This window comes from Chiloscyllium punctatum, chromosome 40, assembly GCF_047496795.1.
Source record: "Chiloscyllium punctatum isolate Juve2018m chromosome 40, sChiPun1.3, whole genome shotgun sequence".
Lineage (NCBI taxonomy): Eukaryota > Metazoa > Chordata > Chondrichthyes > Orectolobiformes > Hemiscylliidae > Chiloscyllium > Chiloscyllium punctatum.
Genome location: NC_092778.1, coordinates 64,834,625 through 64,861,212, shown reverse-complemented (window position 1 = coordinate 64,861,212; position 26,588 = coordinate 64,834,625). Strand labels below are relative to the sequence as shown.

General features: G+C 40.9%; 1 protein-coding gene across 2 annotated transcripts; it reads right to left on the bottom strand.

Moving 5' to 3' along the window:
- Positions 1-157: 157 nt before the first annotated feature.
- On the bottom strand, positions 158-26,422 carry ntan1 (N-terminal asparagine amidase). 2 transcript variants are annotated; one of them, XM_072560141.1, is made up of 11 exons: positions 26,295-26,422; positions 22,646-22,748; positions 21,075-21,107; positions 20,895-20,960; positions 17,937-18,045; positions 14,804-14,877; positions 3,972-4,025; positions 1,775-1,828; positions 1,056-1,153; positions 851-964; positions 158-724 (listed from the first exon to the last, which is right to left on the bottom strand). In XM_072560141.1, the coding sequence occupies exons 1-11, from the start codon at positions 26,373-26,375 to the stop codon at positions 554-556; spliced, it is 957 nt and encodes a 318-aa protein (XP_072416242.1). In that variant the 5' UTR covers positions 26,376-26,422; the 3' UTR covers positions 158-553. The 2 variants fall into 2 exon arrangements, with proteins under 2 accessions (XP_072416242.1, XP_072416243.1); XM_072560142.1 differs by lacking the exon at positions 21,075-21,107.
- Positions 26,423-26,588: the final 166 nt, after the last annotated feature.

Genomic DNA, 26,588 nt, shown 5'->3' with positions numbered 1-26,588 from the left:
AGAGGGTCTTGTGGTATCTTTATAGTTTTATGATTCCTTACCCAAGCCATTCTGTTTATCAAAGACATGGGAGTATTCCATTTTATTGTCTAATGCCCTTGCAATAAGTACAAAATAGTGGGCTTGCTCTGCAACAGCATGTAGTTCAAAAATGATATCACAAAAAAAAGCAATTGTAATTTATTTTAATTCTTGTATCATTACATAAATCAAACAATAAATTTGCAAGTATTCACCAGACTTACTGGCTCCAGTAAAATATTCAATTTTCTTGTGCAAACTCCCACCTTTGCAAACCCGAAGCATATTTTTTCCTCCAGAACATTCTGCATACTGTGGTCCATAAATTGATTGCTGAAGCCTTATAAAAGTACTTAGTGTACTGTCAGCTGATAAAATGGTTCAGGAATTTATTTTTTTGAAACTGCAATTGCAGGATAAACTGCTTTAAACGTGCATAAACATGCCTCCATGTTGTGCTCTTTTTGCAGTATCACTTGTGATCAGAAGCAGTTAAAGCACTTGGGTGTTAGTGGCTCTGAAATTCAAAACATTAGGCAGCACAGTCAATCCTCTCCCACAAACCATCTGCAGTTTTTTTGTAGATCCTGGACCTACCCTTAGGAAATAATGGCTCCTCTGGATAGTGAGACAGAAATTGGAAAATGGACCTCTCATGTTTAACGAAGTGTGATGGCTCAACAAGTGGAGATGTGGAAAAGTTCTGTGAAGAGACAGCAATTAATTGTGTATATCTCCCAGAGAAATGAAGCTCCTGAAGTACTCACGTGCACCTTTCGGGCAACTTCTAGTAAGCAGCACAAATCTCAAACTAACAAATGCTTTGTACCTGTAGTATCACTTGATCAGTCTGCTGCAACCAGAACTGAGCAGCTGTAAATTGTTTCCACTGGTAAGGTTCAATCTGCAGTTGTTCCTCTTTTGCATTATAAACTGACATGATCTTGGAAGACCAAAAAAAACATAACTTAGAAAACAAATGTACATAAGACAGCTTGGGTGATTTTAAATTGACTTGTGATCTTGAAACTTACAGAACCTTCTAAAAAGGTACGAGCAGCACGGATAACCTCATCTGGACCTCTGTCTGGGAAAGTTGCACGAAAAATATCTCCAGTTTTCACATTTACAGCTGAAAGAAAGTTATCCAAACCACACAGAACATTAAACATTTTTAGGTGTCTTAAAAATCAATGATTTACACAAGCAGGTAACACCAAACCCCCATGTACTTTTCAAATAACATCCTTGAATGGAAATAAGTACTAGGCATTTTGTTTTTCTTTTGTCAAGTTCAAGACCAAAGGTAACATTACTGTCTTATTATACTTGCTGCTCTTAATGCCTCAACTTGAAAACAAAGCTATGCTAACATTGACCAGGGCTGCAATAGAAACACCTGTCCTATGTCTCTTAAGCTGGAGACACATTAAAAAACTAGGAATACCTCTAAGCGTTCATTGACTTATCCTTAGTTGCACAAGATTAAAGACCTGTAACCTTCAATCTACATTCTGAGAACAGAATAGTAAACAGAGCAAGGTGTTAAGAGGGTTTCTGATGCCCACAGAATTTAATATAACTTGTTTTTAGTAGGAGGGATGAGAAAAATCAAGAAACCCAGAGTTCAAGATTCTCCATCTCTCATTTGTTTTAAATTTAAGGAAATTAAACTGACGGTTTTGTAAGACAAAAGCTTGGTAAATGTGAAAATGAGGCAGATTAGGTCACAAAAAATGCAATGAATACTCACCTATCCCATAAATTACAGGCCAATGGATATTTTGCTTCACTACATCATTAAGTTCTACAAAAGAACAGTTTTTTCTTTAAATATTTAATTAATATTACAACTTATTTTGTTGTATAGATTGAATACCAGCAAGGCAAAAAAAAAAACATGCTTTTTGCAAGGTTTGTAGCTCAGGTTGAGGTTTAGGGTGTAGGTTTGCTCGCTGAGCTGTAGGTTTGATATCCAGACGTTTCATTACCTGGCTAGGTAACATCATCAGTGGCGACCTGCAAGTGAAGCGAAGCTGTTGTCTCCTGCTTTCTATTTATATCTTTCTCCTGGATGGGGTTCCTGGGGTTTGTGGTGATGTCACTTCCTGTTCATTTTCTGAGGGGTTGATAGATAGTATCTAGATCTATGTGTTTGTTTCTGGCGTTGTGGTTGGAGTGCCAGGCCTCTAGGAATTCTCTGGCATGTCTTTGCTTAGCCTGCCCCAGGATAGATGTGTTGTCCCAGTCGAAATGGTGGTTTTATTTCATCAGTGTGTAGTGCTAAGAGGGAGAGAGGGTCGTGTCTTTTTGTGGCTAGTTGGTGTTCGTGTATCCTGGTGGCTAACTTTCTTCCTGTTTGTCCTACGTAGTGTTTGTGACAGTCCTTGCATGGAATTTTGTAGATGATGTTGGTTTTGTCCATGGGTTGTACTGGGTCTTTTAAGTTTGTTAGTTTTTGTTTGAGAGTGTTGGTGGGTTTGTTTGCTACTAGGATTCGGAGGGGTCTTAGTAGTCTGGCTGTCATTTCTGAAACTTCTTTGATGTGTGGTAAACAAACACACAGATCTAGATGCCATCTATCAACCCCTCAGAAAACGAACAGGAAATGACATCACCACAAACCCCAGGAGAAAGATATAAAATAGAAAGCAGGAGACAACCGCTTCGCTTCACTTTGGAGGTCGCCACTAATGTTACGTAGCCAGGTAATGAAATGTCTGGATATCAAACCTACAGCTCAGTGAGCAAACCTAAACCCGAAATAACATGCTACATAAATAGAAATTGTGTGAATTTAGCACTGCCCTAGATAGCTTACAGACAACAAAAAACTTCTGAAATGCAGTTGCTTGTTTTTAAATTGTGGGATATTCCAGCCAATGTTTGCACAAAGCAAGGTTTCATACATAAGTGATGCGTATAACATGCCTTACTTCAGATCAGTGATCTTATTGCAGAATATTTAGCATGAGGGACTACATAAGCGTGAAAGAGAAAGCATTGATGGAGAAATGCCTTTCCACATAAATTAGATACATGGAATTATCCCAGTTTTGGATCTGGCAGGCCCAGGGCTAAGTTAACATCGATGATGGCAATTAGAAGGGAGTGCAAGCTGGGATGACAATGATTTTTATGAACGGATTCCAAAGTGGAATGGCTAACACATGAAAAGAACCTAAAGACTAACAAACACCAACTGTGAATGTCTGTAAAATTGTTTTCCAAGAATGTTTTCTAAAAGGGAACTGACATTTTTAGGTCACAGGAAGCCGCTCCATAAAATTAATCCCTTCTCTGCCTGGTCAAAAGGATGCAGTGAGGTCCAATGTTTAGATCACTAACTTCACTAAATTGCACCCTGAACTGTTGCTTCAAGAGCTGGTGCTGATATGTTGTCAGCTTCATGCCATGGTTTCCCAAATGGCTGGACTGTTACAGAAAGACAGCATTATCTGCAGCTTAGAAACATTGCATCAGCAGAAAGATGTCACCTTCTCAACAGGGAGTAAATCACTTTCGAGGTTGACTGAGCAAATAATGCCTCTGCATATAAAAGGGAGGTGATCATCATGATTTGCAAATTTTACTTATCACTTATTAACATAAGCCGAGAACTTGTCTAGGTCTTGCTGCAGGAGTGTGTGGACTGCTTTAGAAAATACGGACAGGAATAGGCCAGTTGGCCCTTTGAGCCTGCTTTGCCAATCAATATGGTCATGGCTGATCTTTGTTATCTCAGAAATTGCAAACATTCTATAAATCAGTCATTTTATACATGATTAATAAAAATGAAAAATTGAAACCTTCCATTTTCCCTTTAAATTTAAAACCAGTCAAATCAAGAGGTTACAAACAATTTAAAACAGATTCATCACATTACAGTTAAATATAAACAAATTTCAGTTCATTATTCCTACCCAAAGGAATGACGGAAATTGATTTACCTGTTAAACAGTACGTTTCCAGATGAATGTTCTCTGGCTGACAATTAAAAGCTTCTGCAAATGAATGTAGCAGAAAATTGAATATGTGCAACAAGTTTAACAAGAGTAATTTCAAGGAAGTAATTATGGTTTGTAGACCTTATGTCCAAAATCATGAAGGAGATCTAAAGTTAGATCAGACAATCCGGTAACAAATTGCAGTACTAAGTTAGAGTGACAATATGGTAAAAACAATGACTGCTGTGCTCTTCCAGCACCACTAATCCAGTATTTGATTTTCAGCATCTGCAGTCATTGTTTTTACCTTGTTGATTTTAACCCTACTGCGAATCCTCTTGCAAGGATGCCTGCCTTGAAGAAGTTTTCCTCCTCTCTCTACAAGAATCTCAGGGAGTCCCTCTCCCACTGCAACTCCCAGGTCATTTCCTCTGCTCTGAAGTTCTTCAACCATGTTGTGAAACAAACTCGGTACCACAGCCACATTTGCTTCATCTTCCGCCTCGGAACACTTCAACCCCAGGGCATCAATGTGGACTTCAACAGCTTCCTCATTTCCCCTTCCCCCACCTCATCCTAGTTTCAAACTTCCAGCTCAGTTACTGTCTCCTTGACTTGTCTGACCTGCCTATCTTCTTTTCCACCTATCCACTCCACCCTCTCCTCCTTGACCTATCACCTTCATCCCCTCCCCCCACTCACCCATTGTACTCTATGCTACTCTCTCCCCACCCCCACCCTCCTCTAGCTTATCTCTCCATGCTTCAGGCTCACTGCCTTTATTCCTGATGAAGGGCTTTTGCCCGAAACGTTGATTTCGCTGCTCATTGGATGCTGCCTGAACTGCTGTGCTCTTCCAGCACCACTAATCCAGTAGAGTGACAATATGTCAGCCTTGAAATCAATGGAACTCACCAAAATACTAATGTTTGAGACAGTTCAAAGAAGCAGTAAGTGGTACAGTCTACATCAGTGAGCAATTTCTAAACATGCCAGGGTTACAAGTTTTTAAAAACACTGAGTACTCATTTATCAGAGAATTTCTAATATACTTGCATATTAGGTTACTCAACGTATTGTGTTTCTCAACATCACAATGAACTTCTTCTCTAACCAATGAAAGAATAATGCAGATCAGAAAAATCCCCAATATAGATCACATATCAATTTCAGTGATGCCTTTGTACCATTTGGGAATTTTTACACGTAGGATCTGGAAGAAACATGATTTTAATTTGATGGTGGATTATAAGATGGATTCAAGCAGAAGGAAAATTGATTCCAAAATTAGCTTAATGGCATGAAGCAAATGCTAATAGTTGACAGATACTTTTGTGGCTGGAAGACTGTCCCCAGTAGCTCTACAGGACTCTGTATTAAGTCCCTTGCTTTTTGTAGTTTATAATAATTACTGAGACTCAAATAATAGGGGGCATAAATCAAGTAGTTTGCAGATGACAAAACTGGGTTGACAGTGAAAAAGGAAGCTTCAGGACTGCAGGAAGAACATAGATAGTTAGGTCTGTGGACAAAAAGGTGGAAGATGGAATTCGATCCAGAGAAATTGAAGCAATACATTTTGGGAGGTGCAAAGGAATACACAATCAATAAGATGATTCTGAAGGAGCAAAGGGATTTGGAAGGGCAAATCCACAGATCCTTGAAGGTAGCAGGATAGGTTGATGAGGTGGTTAAGGCAGTATATGCCATTCGTTCTATATGAAACACAAACTTGCCTAATTGTGGCTTCAACAAAAACTCCATTTCCCAAAAAGCACAAGAGTTCTGGAGTATTTGTGGAGCACGGCAGAGAGATGGGCTTTTTTCCCCAAAAGAAAGCTGAAGGACTTAACATTTGAAGGGAAGGTGCACTCCTTAATGGATACTGGCACAAAAAGGAGACCAGGGAACAACTGTAGGATGCAAAAGGAGACCCAAGGGATCTGTTCAATTAGTTACAGACAATCAAAGAAGATTGATATGTTTGGTCTACCAGTCAGTCAGGTGCTTCGGAGCAGAGGGAAGATGCTGTGGCAGAGGTTTTTTTTGTGACCAGTCTGCCAACAGGACTCAGATGTTCTGAGGAGCTGAGAAAGGCCAGGATGCTGCCTTTGAATTGGAGATAGAGGAGTAGCCATATAAAATGTCTCTGTACAACTGAAGTGTTGCTGCTGGAGACCTACTGAAGTCCCAGAAACCATCTGGTAACTGAAAATACATATCATCCTACAAACGGAGGAGTAAAGGAAGCCCAGAAACAGTGTTTGCTTGGTGCAGCTGAGAAGGATTGCAGCACAGAGAAATACAAGGGCAGTGGCAACTCTGAAGTCTTATAAAAAGCTACTATTAGAGTCAGAGATATACAGCATGGAAACAGACCTTTCAATCCAACTTGTCCATGCCGACCAGATATCCCAACCCAATCTAGTCCCACCTGCCAGCACCCGGCTCATATCCTTCCAAACCCTTCCTATTCATATAACCATCCAAATGCCTCTGAAATGTTACAATTGTACCTGCCTCCACCATTTCCTCTGGCAGCTCATTCCATACACGTACCACACTCTACATGAAAAAGATGCCCCTTAGGTCTCTTTTATATCTTTCCCCTCTCACCCTAAACCTATGCCCTCTAATTCTGGACTCCCCAACCCCAGGGAAAAGATTTTGTCTATTTATCCTATCCAAGCCCCTCATAATTTTGTAAACCTCTATAAACCTAAGCCTCTGACGCTCCAGGGAAAACAGCCCCAGCTGTTTTCAGTCTCTCCCTAAAGCTCAAATCCTCCAACACTGGCAACATCCTTAACATCTTTCCAATACAAAGGAGACCAGAATTGCACGCAATATTCCAGGAGTGGCCTAACCAATCTCCTGTACGGCCGCAACATGACCTCCCAACTCCTGTACTCAATATTCTGACCAATAAAGGAAAGCATACCAAACGCCTTCTTCACTATCCCATCTACCTGTGACTCCACTTTCAAGGAGCTCTGAACCTGCACTCCAAGGTCTCTTTGTTCAGCAACACTCCCTAGGACCTTACCATTAAGTGTATAAGTCCTGCTAAGGTTTGCTTTCCCAAAAAGCAGCACCTCGCATTTATCTGAATTAAACTCCATCTGCCACTTCTCAGCCCACTGGCCCAGATCCTGTTGTAATCTGAGGTAACCCTCTTCGCTGTCCACTACACCTCCAATTTTGGTGTCATCTGCAAACTTACTAACTGTACCTCTTATGCTCGCATCCAAATCATTTATGTAAATGACAAAAAGTAGAGGACCCAGCACCGATTCTTGTGGCACTCCACTGGTCACAGGCCTCCAGTCTGAAAAACAACCCTCCACCTCTTCTACCTTTGAGCTAGTTCTGTATCCAAATGGCTAGTTCTCCCTGTATTCTGTGAGATCTAACTTGCTAACCAGTCTCCCACGGGGAACCTTGTCAAACTGAAGTCCATATAGATCACATCTACTGCTCTGCCTTCATCAATCCTCTTTGTTACTTCTTCAAAAAACTCAATCAAGTTTGTGAGACATGATTTCCCACGCACAAAGCCATGTTGACTATCCCTAATCAATCCTTGCCTTTCCAAATACATGTACATCCTGTCCCTCAGGATTCCCTCCAACAACTTGCCCACCACTGAGGTCAGGCTCACCGGTCTATAGTTCCCTGGCTTGTCTTTACCGCCCTTCTTAAACAGTGGCACCACGTGTGCCAACCTGCAGTTTTCTGACACCTCACCTGTGACTATCGAGGCCCAGCAATCCCTTCTCTAGCTTCCCACAGAGTTCTCGGGTACACCTGGTCAGGTCCTGGAGAATTATCCACCTTAATGCATTTCAAGACATCCAGCACTTCCTTCTCTGTAATATGGACATTTTGCAAGGTGTCACTATCTATTTCCCTACTGTCTGTATCTTGCATATCCTTTTCCACAGTAAACACTGATGCAAAATATTCATTTAGTATCTCCCCCATTTTCTGTGGCTCCACACAAAGGCTGCCTTGCTGATCTTTGATATGCCCTATTCTCTATCTAGTTACCCTTTTGTCTTTAATATATTTGTAAAAACTCTTTGGATTCTCCTTAATTCTCTTTGCCAAAGCTATCTCATGTCCCCTTTTTGCCGTCCTGATTTCCCTCTTACGTATACTCCTACTTTCTTTATACTCTTTTAAGGATTCACTTGATCTATCCTGTCTATACCTGACATATGCTTCCTTCTTTTAACCAAACCCTCAATTTCTTCATCCAGCATTCCCTGTACCTACCAGCCTTCCCTTTCACCCTGACAGGAATATACTTTCTCTGGATTCTTGTTATCTCATTTCTGAAGGCTTCCCATTTTCCAGCCATCCCTTTACCTGCGAACATTCTGCCTCCAATCAGCACTCAAAGGTTCTTGTCTAATACCGTCAAAATTGGCCTTTCTCCAATTTAGAACTTCAACTTTTAGATCTGGTCTATCCTTTCCCATCACTATTTTAAAACGAATAGAATTATGGTCACTGGCCTCAAAGTGTTCCCCCAGTGACACCTCAGTCACCTGCCCTGCCTTATTTCCCAAGAGTAGGTAAAGTTTTGCACCTTCTCTAGTAGGTACATCCACATATTGAATCAGAAAATTGTCTTGTACGCACTTAAGAAATTCCTCTCCATCTAAACCTTTAACACTATGGCAGTCCCAGTCGATGTTTGGAAAGTTAAAATCCCCTACCATAACTACCCTATTATTCTTACAGATAGCTGAGATCTCCTTACAAGTTTGTTTCTCAATTTCCCTCTGACTATTAGGGGGTCTATAATACAATCCCAATAAGGTGATCATCCCTTTCTTATTTCTCAGTTCCACTCAAATAACTTCCCTGGATGTATTTCCAGGAATATCCTACCTCAGCACAGTTGTAATGCTATCCCTTATCAAAAATGCCACTCCCCCTCCCCCTCCTCTCTTACCTCCCTTTCTATCCTTCCTGTAGCATTTGTATTCTGGAACATTAAGCTGTCAGTCCTGCCTACCCTTGAGCCATGTTTCTGAAGTTGCTATGGTATCCCAGTCCCATAACCATGCCCTGAGTTCATCTGCCTTCCCTGTTCAGCCCCTTGCACTGAAATAAATGCAGTTTAATTTATTAGTCCTACTTTGTCCCTGCCTGCCCTGTTTGATTCACTTCTGTTCTAAACTGTACCAGTTTCAGATTGATCTCTTTCCTCACTATCTCCCTGAATCCTGAAGAAGGGCTCATGCCCGAAACGTCGATTCTCCTGCTCCTTAGACGCTGCCTGACCTGCTGCGCTTTTCCAGCAACACATTTTCAGCTCTGATCTCCAGCATCTGCAGTCCTCACTTTCTCCTAGTTTAAATCCTCCCAAGCAGTTCTGGCAAATTTCCCTGCCAGTATATTAGTCCCCTTCCAATTTAGGTGCAATCCATCCTTCTTGTACAGGTCACTTCTACCCCAAAAGAGATTCCAATGATTCAAAAATGCGGATCCTTCTCCCATACACCAGCTCCTCAGCCATGCATTCATCTGCTCTATCCTCCTATTCCTGCCCTCACTAGCTCGTAGCACTGGGAGTAATCCAGATATTACTACCCTTGAGGATCTCCTTTTTAAGTTTCTGCCTAACTCTCTGTATTCTCCCTTCAGAATCTCAGCTTTTTCACTTCCTATGTTGTTGGTTCCAATGTGGACAATGACCTCCTGCTGGTCCCTCTCCCCCATGAGAACATTATGCACCCTCTGAGACATCCTTAGATCCTGGCACCAGGGAAACAACACACTGCTGACCACAGAAACGTCTGTCTGTACCTTGGACTACACAATTGATCTCTTTGAAGCTGACGTACCCCTCGTTGCATTAGAGCTGGTCTTAATACCAGAAACTTGGCTGTTTGTGCTACATTCCCCTGAGGTTCCATCACCCCTTACATTTTCCAAAACAGCATACCTGTTTGAAATGGGTGTATCCACAAAAGACCCCTGCCCTAGGTGCCAACCTCTCTGACCCTTCCTGGAGTTAACCCATATGACCGTATCTGAGACTTCCCCCCCTTCCTATAACTGCCGTCCATCACATACTGTTGCTGTTGCAAATTCCTCATCGCTTCTATCTGTCTCTCCACTGATCCACTTGATCTGATAAGATTTGCATCCAACAGCATTTAAGGCAGATATAATCTGCAGTAATTCTTAAACTCTCTTTAAATTCCCACATCTGGCAAGAAGTACATATCACTGCAAAGGCCACTTTTGCTCCTTCACAATCTACAGACCCAGAAAATAACACCGTCTTATTCCTTGACAAAATACAGCACCAGGTTAAATTAATAGCTGTGGGTTATATTTTAAGTTTAATCAAGAGACTTACCTCCAAAAACATATAATCAAGAAAGAACCCACTGTACTAATACAGCCTTTCTCTTGGACAGACTTAAAACAACAATTAACTTATCTGATTCTGTGCTGTGAACTTCACCCAAACCCGTTCCTCCAAGATTAGTTGTGAAATTCACTGTTTGTTAATTTTCCCAGATGCACTCCAATGTCTAGCGACACATGAATTCAAAAAAAGCAAAGGCAGTAACTGTGCAGGTTCTCTCTCTCTCTCTCTCTCTCTCTCTCTCTCTCCCCTGCTCTGTCCTCACCATGTGCTTCCTTTGTCTGTTCTTCTCTCTTTTTAAACTGCTGTTGTTTTGACTTTTTTTTCCAAAGTTCAAAAACAATGCAACAGCATATAAAACAGTAATTGCTGCTCCTGGAATTCGAGGAAATCACCTCCAGCACCTAAAATACCTCAAAAAAAAAGGAGCAGCTCTTACAGCCAGAAACTTTTCCCGTCCTCCATCTATTGTGCCAGTATTTAGCAGACATTCATGGTTGGTGTTTGTTGCAATCTTTGGGTTCTTTATGTGTGTTAGCTATTCCACTTTGGAATTTTTTCATTAAAAAAATCATTGATTGATGGAAAATATTCAGCCTTGAGTCTGGTTACTAGTGGTGTGCCACAAGGATCTGTTTTGGGACCACTGCTGTTTGTCATTTTTATAAATGACTTGGGCACAGGTATCAGTGGGTGGGGCAGTAAATTTGCAGATGACACTAAAGTCGATGAAGTGGTGGACAGTGTGGAAGAATGTTGCAGATTGCAGGGGGACTTGGATAAACTGCAGAATTGGGCTGAGAGGTGGCAAATGGAGTTCAATGCAGATAAATGTGAGGTGATTCACTTCGGGAAGAATAACAGAAAGGCAAGCAGAAGGTCTGCTGATGTTGGTGAACTTATTGCAAGTCAATTAAATCAGAAAATATTCTTTATCTGAGACAGGAGACAAATTTCACCACCCCCTTTAGGTGAACCTTTTGGCCAGAGGGCCACAGCCCGGGAGTAGGAAGTTTTTGGAGAGCTAGCTGCAAACCATCAGGACATCATCTCAGAAAGCATTTGGAGAGCATTTTTACCTTCTATGGATATAAAACTTCCCAGTGTTTCATTGAAGCATTAAAAGAAGAAATGACAAATATAATACCATACAGCACAGGAACAGGCCCTTCAGCCTGTGCTGATTCCTAATCCTCATTTAAACATGCTATTTATTGCCCACAGACAGTACCTATTCCTCAGTTCGCCTCACGTTCATATGTCTATCAAAAATGCCATCACAGCCACTGGCAGTGTATTCCAGGCACCCAATACCCTCTTGTGTGAAAAATGTTTCCTGCATTTCTCCCCTTAAATTTCCCCCTCTCACTTTGAACTTGTGCCCTCGTATGGTTGACCTTTCTACACTGGGGAAAAAGCCTCTCAATTTTGTAGATCTCTATCAGGTCACCCCCTCAGCCTCTGTCTTTCCAGTGAAAATAATCTCAAGTTTATCCAACCTCTCCTCATAACTAAAACCCTCCAGATCAGACAACATCCTGGTAATTCCTCTCTACACCCTCTCCAAAACATCCACGGTGATACACAACTGCACGCAATATTCCAAATGTGACCTATTAAGAGTTTTATATAGTTGTATGATAACTTGCCAACTTTTATATTCACTGCCCTGGCCGATGAAGGTAAGTGTACTGGATGCCTTCTTGACTACCTGTGTTGCCACTTGCAGGGATCTGTGGACCTGTATGCCCAAATTCCTCCATATGTCAATTCTCCTAAAGCTTCTGCCATTATTGTATAATTCAGCACCTGAATTTGATCTTCCAAAATGCATCACCTCACATTTGTCCAGATTAAACTTCATCTGCTATTTCTCTGCCGAAATCTGCAATCTATATCCAGCTGTATCCTTTGACAATCCTCCTCACTATCTGCAACTCCACCAATTTTTGGTGTCATCCGCAAATTTAATAATGAGACCACTTACATTTTCCTCCAGATCATTTATATATGTGAGAAACAACAGAAGGTTCCAGCTCTGATCCCTGCGGAACGCCACTAGCTATTGATATCCATTCCAAAAAGTACCCTACCACCACTACCATCTCTCTTCGTTGTCAAAGCCCGTTTTGTATCCATCTAGCCAGATTATCTCAAATCCCATGAGACTCTACCTTCCATACCAAAAAGCCTGCCATGAGATACCTTATCCAATAGGAAAGATGTGGATGCTTTGGAGAGGGTTCAGAGGAGGTTTACCAGGATGCTGCCTGTACTGGAGGACTTATGAAGAGAGTTTGACTGAGCTCGGACTTTTTTCATTGGAGAAAAGGGGGAGGAGAGGGGACCTAATTGAGGTTTACAAGATAATGAGAGGCATAGATAGAGTCGATAGCCAGAGACTATTTCCCAGGGCTGAAATGGCTAACACGAGGGGTCATAGTTTTAAACTGGTTGGAGGAAAGTATAGAGGGGATGTCAGAGGCGGGTTCTTTACACAGAAAGTTGAGAGAGCATGGAATGCGTTGCCAGCAGCAGTTGTGGAAGCGAGGTCATTGGGGACATTTAAGAGACTGCTGGACATCCATATGGTAACAGAAATTTGAGGGTGCATACATGAGGATCAATGGTCGGCACAACATTGTGGGCTGAAGGGCCTGTTCTGTGCTGTACTGTACTGTTTTATGTTCTATGTTCTAAATGCTTGACTAAAGTCCATTTTGATAACATCCACTGCCCTTCCCTCATCAATCATTCCTGTCACCTCTTCAAAAAACTCAGTCAAGTGGATGAGACATGACCTTTCCCACACAAATCCATGCTGCCTATCACTAACAAGTCCATTGACTTCCAAATCTGAATAAATCCTGTCTCAGTATCTTCTCCTACCACTTCCCACCACTGACATCAGACTCATTTGCTTGTAATTACCTTGACTATCTTTTTTCTTTCTTAAACAAAAGGAACAATATTAGCCATTCTCCAGTTCTCTGGAACTTCACCTGAGGCCAAACAGGATGCAAAGATATCTCTTAAGGCCCAGATATTTGTCTTGCCTCTCTCAGTATCCGGAGATAAATCCTATCTGACCCTGGGGACTTGTCTGACTTAACGTACTTCGAGACACCCAACAGTTCCTTCTTCGTTGTGTTGACCTGCCCGAGAGTATTCACACATCTTTCCCTAACCTCAACATCCCCCATGTGCCTCGGTCTGAATACTGATGCAATATATTCATTAAGGATCTCATTCATTTCCTCTGACTCCACACATAACCTTCCTCTGTTACCCCCAAGTGGTCCGACTCTTTCCCTAGCTACCCTCTTGCTCTTTATGTGTGTATAAAATGTTTTGGGATTCTCCCCATTTGAGCCTCTTCTGACTTTCTCTATATTCTTCAAGGGGCAGCACAGTGCCTCAGTGGTTAGCACCAGGGACCCAGGTTCGAATTCAGCCTCGGGCGACTGTCTGTGTGGAGTTTGCACATTCTCCCGGTGTCTGTGTGGGTGCTCTAATTTCCTCCCACAATCCAGACTAAATTGCCCATAGTGTTCAGGGATGTGTAGGTTTGGTGCATTAGTCGGGGTACATATTGGGTAAGAGAATGGGTCTGGGTAGGTCACACTACAGTGTGGACTTGCTGGGCCAAAGGGCCTGTTCCCACATTGTAGGGATCCTATGATTTTGTTTGTTTCTCATTGCCTAGATATTACGGATGCTTCCTTTTTTTTGACAAGACTGATAATATCCCCATCGAAAGTTTCCCGAATCTTGCCATTTCTTTTGTTCATTTTCACAAGAATATGCCTGTCTTGCTTTCTAATCAGCTGGTCCTTAAAAGACCCCCCACATCAGATGCTGCTGTCACCTGATGGGCCACCCCCTCATCAATATCCAAAATTGAATATTTGTTTGACAGGGGGATAAACTAACTAAAGGTTTAACCAAAGAGATAGCCTCCTCAGAGGTCATAAAGACTGGAGGGAACTGGAAGAAATCCCAGAGCTTTGGGCCTAAACAGATGAAAACACTGTGGCCATTGAGAGACAGGACAGAATCAGTGCTCAAGAGGTGAGACAGAGTTTGAAGAACTAAGTTCTCTGAGGGTTGCAAGGCTACAGGAGATTTGAATAGAAAAAAATTTTAAATCACAAGAAATCTCTTGTGGGAAGTCACAAGGGTGAAAGAGAAAATTAGGAAAAGTATTTTCACAACTGTAATCTTATCAAACAGAAAGATAACCACAAAAATCAAGGAACAAAAGAAAGATAATGTATATAATGTGCAATGTTAACTGTATTTTACAATTTCAACTATCATATTATTCTTTTTCTTTCCTGTTTCTCTCACAGCATTATCACAAGACATTACCGTTGCTACACTAGCATAATAAACAGCTAAATTCCCAAATATCTCAACCGTAAAATACTGGATTAAAACCTACCAAGAAGTTCAAGAGTGAGTCTGTGAGACAACGACCTTTCATCAATGAATCCCCCAACAAGGTGAACCTCATACCTAAAAAACACAAAAGTACAGTAATTTCACCATTTATTTTGGAAAAAACTATTTAATCCATAAGATCTTCCACTCTAATCAAACATTAATATTCTTTACGTCATAGAACATTACAGCACAGTACAGGCGCTTCGGCCCTCGATATTGCGCCAACCTGTGAAACCAATCTGAAGCCCATTGAACCTACACTATTCCATTATCTTCACATCACGTTCACTCAGAAAAGCAATTCAGAAATATACCTTTTTAGTCATGCATGGTCTTAACATAAATTTACAAAACTGTAAAAATGTGGATGAAACATTAAAGATATTTGACAATCAAGTCAAGGTGATGCTCAGCTCCTGTCTAGAGAGGTTTCAAGCAAGCTGGATTGCATCCTTCATGATAATTTTTAAGACTTTCCCTTAATTAATCTTTTGTTTTACCTCTCAGTCCCCTCTGAACTACATTAAAACTGAGGTGCAATGCTGCTCAAGGAAGTACACTTCTGCTCATCCACCCTCTGCACCAAAGATATTGTTAGTCTTTCACCATATCACGTATCTGTACTGTGCAATTTAACCTGACATGAAAATGCATTAATTATTGTTTTTTCCAGAATTACAATATTTTAAACAGTTTCAAGCTGAATAAACAGTAAATGCAGAAGATTTAGGTCACAATAGATCTTTTATTAGTCACAATGTCAAAAATTCCACGATTTCCTCTTTATCAAATTGATTCCTGAAAATTCTGCTGTACTGAACTATTATTGAATGAAAGAGTGTTGGCAATGCCATAGGCACTGTATGATAACAGAAACCTATACCAACCTACACTTTATACCAGCCTGGCTGCTGATTGGCAACATGTTGTCTGGCCCAAAGCTAATATTCTTTAGGTGACTTGACACAGTTACAATGAGGATGGGAGGGTGTCCACATAGCTGTTAACTATACATGCCCTAATATTACTCTCTCAATCAATTTGAAGATTAAAAGACTGAATGGAAGTGGGTAACAAAATCCGTAGGATGAGCAAGTAAATATTCAGACTTGAATCCATTCAAAAACACTGGAAAAAGATCATGTTGTCGAGGAGAATACAGAGATACAGGCTACTAGACTAGATGGGATTGAGGTTCACAAGGAGGAGAAGTTAGCAATTCTGGAAAGTGTGAAAATAGATAAGCCCCCTGGGATGGATGGGATTTATCCTAGGATTCTCTGGGAAGCCTAAGCGGAGATTGCAGAGACTTTGGCTTTGATCATTATGTCATCATTGTCTACAGGAATAGTGCCAGAAGACTGGAGGTAAGCAAATGTTGTCCCCCTGTTCAAAAAGGGGAGTAGAGACAACCCTGTTAATTATAGACCAGTGAACCTTACTTCGGTTGTGGATAAAGTGTTAGAAAAGATTAAAAGAGATAGGATTTAAAATCATCTAGAGAGGAATTAGTTGCTTAGGGATAGCCAACAGTTTTGTGAAGGATAGGCTATGCCTCACAAACCTTAATGAGTTCTTTGAGAAGGTGTCCAAACAGGTAGATGAGGGTAAAGCGGTCGATGTGGTACATATGGATTTCAGTAAGGTGTTTCATAAGGTTCTCCACGGTAGGCTATTGCATAAAATGCAGAGGCATGGGATGGAGGGTGATTTAGCAGTTTGGATCAGAAATTGGCTAGCTGAAAGATGACAGAGAGTGCTGGTTGATGGAAAATATTCATCCTGAAGTTCGGTTAGTAGTGGTGTACCGCAAGGATCTGTATTGAGGCCTCTGCTGTTTGTCATTTTTATAAATGACCTGGATGAGAGCATAGAAGGATGGGTCAGTAAATTTGCAGATGACACTAAGGTCGGTGGAGTTGTGGATAGCACTGAAGAATGTTGCAATACAGGGGACATAGACAAGCTGCAGAGCTGGGCTGAGAAGTGGCAAATGGAGCTTCATGCCAAAAAGTGTGGGGTGATTCACTTTGGAAGGAGCAACAGGGACACATAGTACTGGGCTAATGGTAAGATTCTTGGTGGTGTAGATGAGCAGAGATCGCTGTATCCATGTACATAGATCCCCGAAAGCTGCCACCTAGGTTGATAGGGTTGTTAAGAAGGCATATGGTATGTTAGCTTTTATCGGTAGAGGCACTGAGTTTCAGAGCCATAGCTGTATAAAACCGTGGTGTGGCCACACTTGGAGTATTGCATATAGTTCTGGTCACTGCATTATAGGAAGGATGTGGAAGCTTTGGAAATGGTTCAGGAGGAGATTTACTTGGATGTTGCCTGGTATGGCGGGAAGGCCATGAGGAAAGGCTGAGGGACTTGAGAGTGCTTTCATTAGAGGGAAAAGTGAGAGATGACTTAATTGAGACATAAGATAATCAGAGGGTTAGATAAGGTGGACAGTGAGAGCCTTTTTCATTGGATGGTGATGGCTAGCATGAGGAGACATAGCTTTAAATTGAGGGGTGATAGATATTGGAGAGATGTCAGAGGTAGTTTCTTTACTCAGTGTAGTAGGGGCATGGAACACCCTGCCTGCAATAGTAGTAGACTCACAAACTTAAGGGCATTTAAATGGTCATTGGACGAAAATGGAATAGTGTAGAATAGATAGGCTTCAGATTGGTTCCACAGATAGGCCTGTACTACACTATAATGTTCTATGTTCTATATTAATCAAGATGATATTATTTAAAATCAATGTTCCCGACTTTCATCACAACCTCAACAGTTAAAATTATCTTGCAAATCCACTTTAAGCAATTCTAAGGGGGAAGACAGTCCTATTAAACATTTCACTTTGGATTAGTTGGATATCCAATTTTCTCATTCTCAACCCAACCTGGAATTTTGCATCTTTCCAAAAGGACTATTCTTTCTCTGAAACCTTATTACAGGAGCAGATAGACTGGAAATTATAGCAACTAAGTCAGCATGGTTCTCAAATATAAAAGCTGACATGTTGACAGATATCCATGATTCACTGATTGAAACGTAGCTATTAGGTGAAATGATTCAGGAAGTGAAGATCTGCCCTTATTAGCAGGTTATAATGCAGTGCACTGAGAACTTACCTTCCAGAATCACATCCTACTGACAAGGACTTCACCGCATTTAACATTAAAGACACCGTCATTTCTGTATCTGTTCCATCACAATGTCCCAAACTTGTAGCCCCACTCCCTAAAAATGAATCCAAATAATGAACATAAATAAAGAACAGAATGTATAGTTGTAACTACATGAAGGAAATGTGCAGTTTACTGGAAGGGTGGTAGAAGAGGAAAGTTCAGCTATGGACATCAGAGCTGAGAGCCATCCAGTGTTTACATTGTTATAATCCCAACTTATGTTTCTACAGGACAAATCATACACCAGAATGAACCCTAGCTTGATAGGTCATATCTTGCCTTCTTTTAGAATGGTGGGTTTTGACTGAAAAGATATGCAAATAAGGTAGCAGATTTAGTTTTAACAAACTAATGGAAGTTTATGACACAAAATAAACAATGAAATAAACAAAAAAATGCTTTACAAATATAACATATAAATATTTCAAAACATATGGCAAAACAAAATCCCATCTGCTTACTAATACCATCATTTTACAGCAACTCACAAATCAGGGAAATTTTAGTTATAGAGCTGTACAGCACGGAAACAGTCCCCTCAGTCCAACTCGTCCATGCTGACCAGTTATCTAGATAAATCTAATCCCATTTGCCAGCATTTAACCCATATCCTTCTAAATCCTTCCTATTCATATACCCATCCAGATACCTTTTACATGTTGTAATTGTACCATTTCTTCCAGCAGCTCATTCCATATATGCACCACCCTATGTGTGAGAAAGTTGCCCTTTAGGTCCCTTTTAAATCTTTACCCTCTCTTTTCTTTAACTGCTCTGAACGATCTCATAGCAGCATATGGCACAGAAGAGGCCCATCAAGTCTATACCAGTTCCACATTCCCACACTCGGCTCATAGTCTCGAATATTACAACACTTCAAGGGCTCATCCAAGTACTTTGTAAAAGTTGGTGAGATTTCCCCTTCAACCACCCTCCCAGATAGTGCATTAAGACACCCAGCACCCTCTGGATGAAAACAAGTTCTTCAAGTCCCCTCTGAACCTCCTGCCTTTCACTTTAAAATTATGCTCCCTTGTTACTCAGCTGTTTCCTATCCATCCTCTTCCTGTCCCTCAATCTTATATATATTTTTACCTTTTTGTCCTGAGAGACTTCAATCAGGTCTCCTTCAAACTGTCCAACTGCTCTCCAACCTCTGAGGTTTTCTCAACTAAATTCAATCATTGATTATTATAAACCCAATAATAAGCTGATGCCCTTCAATGTTTTATCGCTCCAGTTGTAAAGACCCCAAAATAAACAAACTTCTATTAACACTCTATGGGGCACGTATCAGTTTAGAATCATGATTGCATAAAGACGGACATACTTGATTTTCAAAACACCTTCACATATAATGGACCATTTGCCAGTAGTTTAAAGACTAAACTCCAAAAATGACATGAATCCATACAACTGATACATCTTCCATTACATTCGCTGTGAGTGCATGCCTGCCTCTGTATATAACTGAATATTCAGCAAGGACAACAAAGTCATACAAGATACCTCCAATGTCTAAAAAACATGTTCAGGTTGGTCTTTACCCAGAGTGATGAGACTGGAGAACTCGTTACAAGGAGCATTTAAGATGAGCAGCACTAATACATTTAAGAGGAATCTAGGTAAACATAGAGTCATTGAGAAGTACAGCATGGAAACAGACCCTTCAGTTCAACTCGTCCATGCCGACAGATATCCGAACATAATCTAGCCCCATTTTCCAGCACTTGGCCCATATCCCTCTAAACCCTTCCTATTCATATACGCATCCAGATGCCTTTTAATTGTATCAGTCTCCACCACTTCTGCTGGCAGTTCATTATATACACACCACCCTCTGTGTGAAAAGGTTGCCCCTTAGGTCCCTTTTAAATCTTTACCCTCTCATCCTAAACCTATGGTCTCTAGTTCTGGACTCCCCCACCCCAGGAAAAGACCTTGTCTATTTACCTTATCCATGCCAATCATGATTTTATAAACCTCTATAAGGTCCCCCTCAGCTTTTGACACCCCAGTGAAAATAGTCCCAGCCTATTCAGCCTCCCCTCGTAGCTCAAATCCTCCAACCCTGGCATGAAGTTGAAAATGGAAATTTGTGCTTTTCAGGTTAGATGTTCTAAGACCGGAGGAAATTCATGAGGAGCATAAGTATGAATAAATTGGGCTGACTGGCCTGCACCATGCATACATTCTATTGAAATCCACTCTTTAGCTTCATGCTTTTACTTTGCCTCATGGCATTTTTTGAGAGTGTAGTTGGCACCTACACAATTGTACCACAATCCTCAGGAAGAGAAAGAGCAGAAAATACAAATTAAGGAGATTTCATGTATTTATCATGGATGCGATTATGTATTTGATGCCTGCACATTTTTGAAATATCTGTTCTGGTTCTGTTCACCAAGCTGGGAATTTGTGTTGCAGACGTTTCATCCCATCTAGGTGACATCCTAGCTCGGCAAACAGAACCACAACAACGAGCACCCGAGCTACAAATCTTCTCACAAATTTTGAAATATCTTCTAAACGTTATGAAGGTAATTAGTACCCTACTTTACATCATCTAGATTCCATCTCCAAAGGGCAGTTTGGATGTGGGATTGGAAGATGAAAAGGAAAAAATAAAGAATAAATAAAAAGCAGTAAAGGAATAATCTAATTGTTTTTTATGAAAACAACCTTTTAAAAAAAACAATTATTTGCCAAATTAAATCCCCAAAAAGCTACTTGTACTGCTATTTGGTTTTAAAACTGCAGAATTTCACAAACTGAAAAAATGTAGCCATTTTGGCTTGTTTGAATGGAGACTGACCACATTATTCCACACAATGAATCTTCAAGTTATAACAAATATCAATTAACTGCTCAGTTGCACCACTGTAAAGCATTTCTCATTACCTGAGTGTCGCAGAACTACCATGTGGCAAGTGGTTGCATCTTCTGTACCAAGTATAGACACAGAACCTGTGGTTAAAGAAATGCAAAAAAATGTTAGTCAACATCTTTGCATTTTACAATAAAATATACTTTCATTACCTGTGTGCTCTGCTCCAAGAGCTCAATGGAAGTTTTACTTTCTTTGAATTTGAAGTAAATCACCCATGCTGTATCCTGACAATAAAGAATCACACAAGAGTGATACCAAATTAGTCTCAGCATTGTATAAATAAAATACACCATTCATACCCAAGAACATTTCTCAGGTTTTAAGCTAACTGTCCATGCCTAATTTAAGTTCTTGGCTTGACCCGCTTGGCATATTATACAATGTTACTGTGCACTTGTAAGTAGCTGAGCTTATCTTGCCATTTAAAACGTTCACAACTTGGTGAGCTTGTTTATCTTTTTACAGTTGACTTTGGATCATAAGCAAATGTATTCCTACTTGGCAACAGTCCATAAAATTGTTCCAGGGATAAGGATGCAAGCTACCAATCATTAATTTCTTTCATCCTCCTGGTTCAGCCTCTATTTTCAGTCCCTCAAGTCCAAGAGATGAACACTTAAGAATATCTGGCCACAGAAGTGGATTAACCATCCATTATTAGAGCTGGGCAGGATCACATCAAGTGGTATCCAGCCTCACTCTCCTCTACCAATGCAACCCACTTCTGTTGACACTGCTTAGAAAAAAAGTAATTTGACTTTTTTTTCAGTATTAAATGTATCATTTAAACCTTCCCCTATGCCCTTTTTATGTCTTATTTACATGGATGCAAATAACTCTTGGAGATTTTTGTCAGGAAGGTGGAGATCAACCATTCAGCGCTCTGCTCTCTTTCACTTATCCATCCCCCACTAATCTCTCCATCTGGAGGCTCCCTGCCACCATTCCTGATGAAGGGCTTATGCCCGAAACGTTGATTTTCCTGCTCCTCGGATGCTGCCTGACCTGCTGCGCTTTTCCAGCACCACTCTAACTAAAATCTCTGGTTTCCAGCATCTGCAGTCCTCACTTTTGCCCACTTATCCATCAAGCCAAATCCTTCAAGATTTTAACTGCACTTGGTCAGGATCCATGGCATTTATACAGCACCATATGCCCTCAGGACACTGCACAGCACTTTGCAACCTATCAATTTACTTTGAAGTACAATTGTTGTGTAGGATATGGCCAGTCTGTGCTTAGTGACGGTTTTTATACTACATCAGTACTTCGTTGTGTACAAAGCATTTTGAGAATGTTTGAGGTTGTGAAAGGAGGCACATGAATGAGGTTCTTCCTTTTTTTTTCCCCAAGAAGTTGCACTCATTCTTGTTATGATGAAAGTGAGTAAGACAATATTTTATAGTGTTTAAAATTGCCAAGAAATTAAAAGATGGATGGAGACCATATAAAACAGTAATGCACACAACTACAAGGCAAATAAGTCTCCACCTAAACTTAATTCATGGAATAACTATTTCAAATGTTTGTTGATTGACTGCCAAGTACAACTGGGGACAGACCACAAGTACAGTCCTAGACAGCAACTGCTACAACCCACAAATGTACAAAATAAACCCAGTACACTAAATTGACCCCATTAACTTCAAAGGGCAACTGGATCATCTCCACGTGGTATGGCTAATGGACAAATCACTGGCAAAATTCCCTTTCCTCATTTTTGTAACTTCATCTTCAATATGTAAAATACAGCAATACCTACCATCCTGAGGAGTTGTTGCTGCGAATTCTCTTTGATGAACATACAAAAGCCCTTTATGATCTATCTTGCGCACTGGTTTAGATTGGAGAGATTTTGCAGTTTCCTAGAAAAACAGGCAGAACTTGAACTTACAGCAGTAAAATGTTGACCTCACATGAAAAACAATAAAAAAAATAACAAAATTTGAAAGGTGCTTGTTAGAATAATTAGCAATTATATCTTTTGACTATCTTCAAATTTGTTTTGCTCTCTGGCAAAGATTTATCTAAACATTAACCGTATCAATCTTGCAAAACTTAGGAAGAATCACATATACATAAGTTAAAATAGCCTCTTTACAAATATGATTGAGGATGACATTCCAGTGCTAACTCTCAGGAAAGATTAGGGAAGGCTTATGGAGCAGGAACTGCCACTGTGACCTATTGTCCCAGTTTCAATAATATTAAAAACACAGACTTACAATGATTTAGAGCAGAAGAGCAACACTGGTTAAAACAAAAGCAAGAACTCCTGTGTTTCTAAATTGCACTTCCCAGCATAAAGTTGATTCCATCTGTTTTCTAAATACTAAAGCAGCAGTAATAACATAAGTGTTTTGTTTGGCCTTTCACATTTCTAGTCTAAAGAGAAAATCCCTACACTACATTGATTCACAATTAATTTTCTCAATTGGTGGCCTGTTCAGCTCAGGTTTGATGCCCCTAAAGCTACTGATTCTGCAGGACTGAAGTGAAAGGTCTGAGAATAAAAGATCATCAAGGCAATATTGAGAGCAACTCAGAGGAGGAAAAACACTTTGGTTCTGGAGGTGTGGGAGCAGCTGGGATGAGGTACAGTGCAGATGGTGGGATGGAGCAACTGGGGACAAAGTCTGCATCTTCTTTCATTCAAAAAGTGCTCATTGCGAGCTCAGATGTTCTGAGGAAGATCTTTTGTTGATAACGGATGCGTTTTGGAAAGTAATATCATGAAAGCAGATATTGGGTTTATTTGTTACTTTGATCCAAAACTAAATGATAAATCTTCCAGGAATAAGCCCAAATTGATTACATATATAACTTGTTTCATGATCGTTTATGATGGCTATTTAAATTGCCTTTCTATAAATTTAAATTATTTCTATGAGCTTCTTGAACTCTCTCTTCTTCTTATATAATCCCTTGTGACAGACAAGAACTTTCTTCCACTTTAGAATTGTGGATCCCTGAGGTAACCAGGTAATCCAGTTCAACAGTGTGCTATAAGTGGGGCAGGTAACATTTGAAGAGGCTAGTGGGTGAATTGCTCAGGTTTCTAAACAATCCTTCCCCTGTTTCAGCTTGGCCCCCACCTGATCTATCAGAGACACTCAAAATAGCTAGTAACTTTGCAAATTGTCCTTCAGTTTGGGTGACACTGAGCAAAATTCCCTTTAGTTGGATTTATTCAAGGAGACTTCAGAGGATGTCCAATAACTGCTTGCCATGATATAGCTCAGATTATACCACTTGTTTTGGGAGTGTGGTGTCAGCTGTGTGGACAATGTGGCCTATTAACTAGAATCAGAACCTCTTCTCTCAGTCCAACATCCCAAGAGCCAACTGGTACAAGCTTGCAGGTGATCTCTCTCCAAGGGTTTGAGTTGTTTGCTATCTAATGTCCATTTCTCCAACCCATTCAGGAAGGCAGGCAACACTATGAACCTCCAGCTTGTGTCAAAAAAAGGTCAATGTGAGGTATTTGTGAACAAACACTCTTCCTCAGAACACTGAAGCTGACACACTAGAGGCCATGGTCTGTTTACTGAGGCTATATACACAAACCTTTGAAGATGACAAATGCAGAGATCTGTTTGAAAGGCATACAGAAGGCTTTGTTTTACAGTTCGATGTTTAGAGTGCAAAAAACAAGAAATGTTGACTAAACTAAAAAATAACTTAGAACCCAATTAAAGTAGAGGCTGCAGAAGAAATGTATTTACTAAAATGGTATATTTTCTTAAATGGAAGTGAAAGCCAGTATAGTCTTAGATTAGATTAGATTACTTACAGTGTGGAAACAGGCCCTTCAGCCCAACAAGTCCACACCGCCCCGCCGAAGTGCAACCCACCCATACGCCTACATTTACCCCTTACCTAACACTACGGGCAATTTAGCATGGCCAATTCACCTGACCTGCACATCTTTGGACTGTGGAAGGAAACCGGAGCACCCGGAGGAAACCCACGCAGACACGGGGAGAACGTGCAAACTCCACACAGTCAGTCACCTGAGGCGGGAATTGAACCCAGGTCTCTGGCGCTGTGAGGCAGCAGTGCTAACCACTGTGCCACCGTGCTGCCCTGAACCTAGAGAACCATAAGACACAGGAAGAGGAGGAGACCATTCAGTCCATTGAGTCAACTGTACCATTTAATGAGACTATGGTTGACATGGAAATCTTAATTTCACTTTTCTGCTTTATCCCTATAACCCTTCATTCCCATACTAATTAAAGATCCATCTTAGCCTTCAATGTAATAAATGACAGCCTTGACAGCCACTGCAGTAATGAATTCCACAGATTTACTACCCTCTGAAGAAATTGTACTTCATCTCTGTCTACCCCTTACTATGAGATTATGCCCTTTGGTCGTAGACTCTCCCACTTGAGCAAACAACCTCTTTACATCTACTCTGTCAGCACTGTCAACCTCCAGCACACCACATCCCGAACAAGAATCGTGTATATTTCCATAAAGTTTCCGTTCATTCTTCTAAACTCCAATCAGTACAGGCCTAACCAACGTAAGCTCTCCTCTTAGGAAAACCTTTCATGTTCAGGATCTTCTCTGTTTAGCCTCCAACGTCAGTATGTCATTCCCTGGATAAAGAGGACCAACTGTGGTCTAGCCCTGGATAAAGAGGACCAACTGTGGTCTAGCTAGTGCTTTGTATGGTTTTAGCAGGACATCCCTATTTTAATACTCCCTTTCCTTTGAAAACAAAATGCCAACACATTGCATTTGCCTTCACTTTTACCTACTGAACCTGAATGCTAGCTTTTTGTGAGTTATGCACAAGGATCCCCAAATCTCTGTGCTGCGCTACTTTCTCAATTTAAACAACATGCAGCTCCTGTCAAAGTGCATAACCTCACATTTTCCCAATCACATTCCTTTTGTTTAAGGCTTTCCACCTTGCTATTTACCTCATCACAGATTTTCATGTCACCAGCAAACTTACTGTTCAAAGGTCTCCATCTGATCCTACATTCATGTCTAAATCTTTAATATACACAATATCTCTAATATCTTTAATCTTTAACAGCAAGCTTGAAGTTTCAAATAAACCTACTGGGCTCTTCCATGGTGTTGTCTGACTTTCTAATGAGGAGAGCAGCCCTTGTGATGACAACTTTACCTGGCTCCTGGCTTAATCCTACCACTCCACCTCATTAAGTGCCCTGTCAACAGAAATTTGAAAAATTAATGCCATGGACATGGAGGCAGTCAGGTTTTATTCAAAATCCGCAGTTTGAGAGGGACAAGTGTGTCCTGATGTCCTTAGTAACCCTGTGTGAGGAAGTCTCCGTCCGCCCCGCCTCCCTTCGCTCACTCACTAGCTCCAACTGGTTTTAAATTGGGCAAATAAACGCCGAGCGCTCGATTAGTCACCGTCCCCTCACCTTTAACTGCGAGTAACGCTCGATGAAATCGCCGGTTGACGACGGCAGGTCGATTGGGCGGTTACTGACGAGAAGCGGCATCGCCAGCGCCGACCTCAGCCACTTGCTCACGTCACACTCGACGCGCTGCTCTCTGGGACTTGTAGTCGCCGGATGGGTCAGGTCCAACCACTTCCGGCGAGGTGCCAGAGCCCGGACTACAACCCCCACAAGCTACCGCGGCCCAGGCATCCAGCTGCACAGCCTCAATACGTGGGCACAAGTGAGGACTGCAAATGCTGGAAATCAGAGTCT

What these genes read in the sequence shown, in the direction of transcription:
- ntan1 (XM_072560141.1), bottom strand. Translation starts at nt 26,375, where the DNA reads ATGCCGCTTCTCGTCAGTAACCGCCCAATCGACCTGCCGTCGTCAACC. An exon ending in AGCAACAACTCCTCAGGATG is followed by an intron (nt 21,108 to 22,645) that starts GTAGGTATTGCT and finishes CTTTATTGTCAG; the next exon opens with GATACAGCATGGGTGATTTA. An exon ending in CTGATCAAGTGATACTACAG is followed by an intron (nt 725 to 850) that starts GTACAAAGCATT and finishes GTCTCTTCACAG; the next exon opens with AACTTTTCCACATCTCCACT.